At 38.7% G+C, this 4418-nt stretch overlaps 1 protein-coding gene across 1 annotated transcript; it reads right to left on the reverse strand.

The window, feature by feature from the left end:
* Positions 1-296: 296 nt before the first annotated feature.
* LOC125189328 lies at positions 297-1558 on the reverse strand. Its single transcript, XM_048086615.1, has 2 exons — positions 915-1558; positions 297-642 (listed from the first exon to the last, which is right to left on the reverse strand). Exons 1-2 carry the CDS (start codon positions 1556-1558, stop codon positions 297-299), a joined length of 990 nt encoding a protein of 329 aa, XP_047942572.1.
* Between the last annotated feature and the right edge of the window lie 2860 nt (positions 1559-4418).

Raw genomic sequence — 4418 nt, forward strand, 5'->3', positions numbered from 1 at the left:
AATTACAGGACAAAGAAACAAATAAAAAAAGAACTTGGGATCAAGCTAGTGATACAACAGCGAGCGCAACCTTAGATTCGTGCATTCAGCTCATCACAGTGGTCGCTAATAATAGGTTTTTGGATTGAAGAAAAGCCAGAAGCAGAATGGAATAGATACTCCTGCTTTTGCCCTGGGCCCATCATGAATTTGAGCTACTAAATCCACACCAGGGCCAGAAGAGCGGCAGCGCAAGCATGCCTTGAGATCAGTAGGACCAGTTACTCAACTATGAACCATAAAAATGTGAGCTCCCGCTATTCTTCAAATGCATGTGTACATATCTTCTCCAGCAACATCGGCCAGTCTTCGCCAAGTTTTTGAGGATTCAGCTCCATGGCTACTCTAAAGTCCTGTAACGAAATGGGGGACTGACTTCTTTGTTCTTGCACTTCCATCGTCTTTCCACTATGTTGCATCAGAAATTGATGACCTGGTTTTACACCGTTTATCAACTTCATATAATTGGGATGCTTATTGGTTTTGTTCTTTGTTGACTCATGCCCCGATCTTGACCCTACAAGCTCGATGCACGATCTAATCAATCCTTTCATGTAAGCATCTAAACCATGGCTCAGTATGTTGGCAGAATCCACTGAAACCCTTCAAGACCCTGTACGAGAGAAATCTGCTCCATCCGTTCCTTAATGTTAGACAGTCCAACAAAGAACCATTGTTATATGAGCCAAGACATCTACTGCTACTCGATAGAGGCAGAGCTCTGTGTGCCCCACCAACGCTAACAGGACGTAACTGAACCCCAAGGGAGCTCGAAGTGGACTCCTAGCCGAAGCCTCTTTCCCATCATCACTGACAACTAACTCAGTTTGATCTTTGCTACACGAAGGAGCTGAAACATCCAGAGATCTCCTAACGATGGACATTTTAGCAGCATTTGGGGCCAAGATCTCGTTTTCACTCCTGATTGCTTCAGTAGACTTCTCATATCAGGTGGATTCAAATCTCCATTCTCCAACACAGCACCAAAGTCACTTGACAGAGTAGCAGCAGGAAGCTGAGTAGCAAAACTAGCCTTCCCATTAGGTCCAAGTGCACTACGACGGTCACCAGCTTTCCGGTCACGGATATTTGTCCTGACCTTTCGAGGCGAGAGAGGTAGCAGCATGTCACCACCTCCATTTGATAAACAGGGTGAACCAGAAGCCTGAGCTACATTGGTGTGGGACCCGTTTTGCAGGAGACTGTCAGTGGACATATCCTTTCCGGTAAGGTGCACACCATGTCTAGAAACATCATCCTTCTGATTGGCCGGCGGTGGTGTCTTTGCACTACAAGCATTTCTCAGTATCGATCGAATCAACTGATTGTGAAATGGAATATTCTCCCGGCCAATAATTCTAAGACACAGCTTATTGAACTCAACCTTACTCAATTTCAAACTCAAGAACATATGAAGGAAATAAAAGTATTGCTTTGACCCCTCTGGCCCAAGTTTCTTCACTAACTGAGCTTTCAATTCAGCAAGATTGATCCGCGAATAGTGATGTGGTGGTTGCATCTCTCTTTTCTCTCATCTCTATCTCTCTATCTCTATACTAAAAATCCATATAACAGAAACACACACTTGCACACAACCTTACAGCACCTTCAATGAATTAGGGTTTTTAGCTGCTACATCTCCAATAACCCAGTTTCCAAACATCCAATCCCTCTAAAAACAACCCTAAAACGGTCAAAGCTATGGCTCATCTCCAACACCTCAATTTCAAACACTAAAGTAATTTGAGGCTCGAGATCTCAAACTTCCAATTAAAATTGAGTCTCCCTCCAAAACCCCAAATTCAAGATAATTCACAAATTCTTTTACACCAACCACGAAATTCACAATTACCATCCAAACATCCCTTTATTGAACTAGACCCCCAAATCCAGATACGTCCATGCAACTCCAAGTAAACCGCCCACCATTTTCACCTGTATTATACAAATTCAACAATAACCAAAATGCCACTCCCTCAATGAAAGATTCAAGCTTGAATTCTGAACTTCAAGCTCAGATTTTTACGCTCAGAATTCAAACTCGAACCAAAAAATTGAATCAACTAAGCATAAAGATTCAAACTTGGACAAAAATTTGAGTTCAAACCAACAAGATTACAAATGGGCTGACCTTATTGAAGCTCCCAAATTCAGATTCAACACAAAATTTAATCACATAACACTTCCAGCCTTAATTTTCTTCAATCTTTTTTTAACTACTAACTCTGACCCATCATGTAGCTTCTCCCACCATTGCTTCAAATTCTTGCTTCGCATTCCCCAATTAACTCTCTTCAAATTTCTTGCAGAATGATTCTGAATCAGAAATTTGAGAAGACCTTCTCTTTGTTTTCCTCTCTGATCGCTCTCTTCTTCGATACACCCTTTCTCTCTCTTCGCTCTTTCTCTCTCTCTTCGATTTCTGTCTGTAGAAAGTAAATGTGTTTTTTGTGTAATTTCGTGGAGAGGTACAATCGTTGATGCACGGTATACAACATATGAATGTTGTACGTTGCGCAGTAGATATTGTATTTTGATCTGGCAGAGGGAATATCAGTTTGGCATTATAAATTTCTTCTTTTAGAAGGTTTTGGATGCCACGCTGGTATAGATCCGTGATCACTACTCGCCGTATCATTGGTAAGTCTTAAGTGACGTGCTCTTATGTTATTGCACCGAAAAAGACTCTCCTCAACTGCGAATGTGGAAAAGTAACTCATGTGGATTTTTATGTATTACTAGTATTTTCCTATTATTCTTTGGGTGAGAAATTAGATACTATTGACATAAAATTTCAGATAAAATTCCATCGCGGGGAGATTAAATTTATTTGTAAATAACTAACTCTAAAAGTACTCAATTTTATTAATTGCTTCACCAATCAACTAGTTCTATGAAATTCTCTATTTATAACTTTTATGAATTTACTATGTACTGTATGAAAAGAGGTTTACTTGAATTAATGTAGCCATTTATTTAATAAATTAATTAATTTCTTATTGATTATCTTATTTTTCAAATGTTTAACTATGTGTTTCGTCAATATATTATAGTATCACACAAAGTAAAACATATTAAAGTGAGTACATTTTCAAATGCTTGATCATATGTTCCGTCAATATATTATTTATCACACAAAGTAAAACGTATTACAATGAACACATTTTCAAATGTTTAATCATTGAATTTATTTTAATTTACTACATAAATACACAAAACACAATGGTTAGCAAATACGGAGTAGTATTATTTTTATTGACAAACATATATTAACAATGAATGTTACTAGTAGTATATAAATGCATGATCAACAAACGCTAGGTGACTTAGATTTTGAGAATATAATGTAATGAAATGTCAACTTATAACTGTAAATATGTCAACTGAACCTCCCCAAAGAAGGAGGAGATATAATTAACATGTTTTGCTTTATATTTATTTATATTTTTGGTAAAGAAAGTGGTTAATTAATCTTGGATATCGTGAAATAACCAAGATAAGAATCTTAAATGGTGCGAGAAAACATTGTGGAAAGGAAGAGGGGAAGAAACAATTGTGTAGAATAGGATGATAATTTCATTGTATAAAGCACCCTTTAAATAGGGATTACAAACAAGTAAATATGGTGGTACTTGTGCTCAAGTATTCTTGGGCTAATATATTTCTTAGGCACGTAATCTGCTTTCTGTCCTCCAAGTTAATATCTTTTCCTTTTCTAACACTCCCTCAAATTGAGTAGTGGGGTCTCCGATACTCAATTTGCAAAAGCATCTTCAAAAACCCTCTTGTTGATTGCGCTTTGTCAAAATGTCGCAAGTCGATCTTCGAGCGAACAAATGGCAACTCTACAATGCCTCCTTCAATGTTTTCCTTAATAAAGTGTCTATCCACCTCAACATGTTTGGTTCGATCATGTTGAACTGGATTCTCGAGATGCTTATGTGCGGCCTTGTTGTCACGAGTATAGTCGACACTTTCTCGCTATGAGCTAAGCGAGTTCCTTCATCGCTTCTTAGCCACATTATCTCGATCATCCACTTTTGATTCCACGAAACTCTGCCTCAGACTAGAGAGGCGACTACTTCGCTTTTTACTTCTCCAAGTCACCAAGTTACCTCCAACAAAGATAAAGTACCGACGGTTGACCTTCTATCATTAGGATTCCCCGCCCAATCATCATCGGTGTACCCATGAATGCCAAGATTATCACTCTTAGAGAACAACACTCCATTTCTGTTGTCCCTTTCGGATATCGGCAAATCGGCTTCCATATGGTTCGTGTGGTTTATGCATGAGCCGACTCGCGACCCCTACGGCATAGGCAATGTCTAGCCTAGTATGCGATAAGTAGATAAGCTTTCCAACTAGTCCATATCGAC

The sequence above is a fragment of the Salvia hispanica genome, chromosome 5 (assembly GCF_023119035.1).
Source record: "Salvia hispanica cultivar TCC Black 2014 chromosome 5, UniMelb_Shisp_WGS_1.0, whole genome shotgun sequence".
Classification (NCBI taxonomy): domain Eukaryota; kingdom Viridiplantae; phylum Streptophyta; class Magnoliopsida; order Lamiales; family Lamiaceae; genus Salvia; species Salvia hispanica.

Coding starts and splice junctions, on each gene's coding strand:
- LOC125189328 (XM_048086615.1), bottom strand. CDS start 1,558: ATGCAACCACCACATCACTATTCGCGGATCAATCTTGCTGAATTGAAA. Junction 643..914: donor ATGCTGCTAAAATGTCCATC/GTTAGGAGATCT, acceptor AGGGTCTTGAAG/GGTTTCAGTGGATTCTGCCA.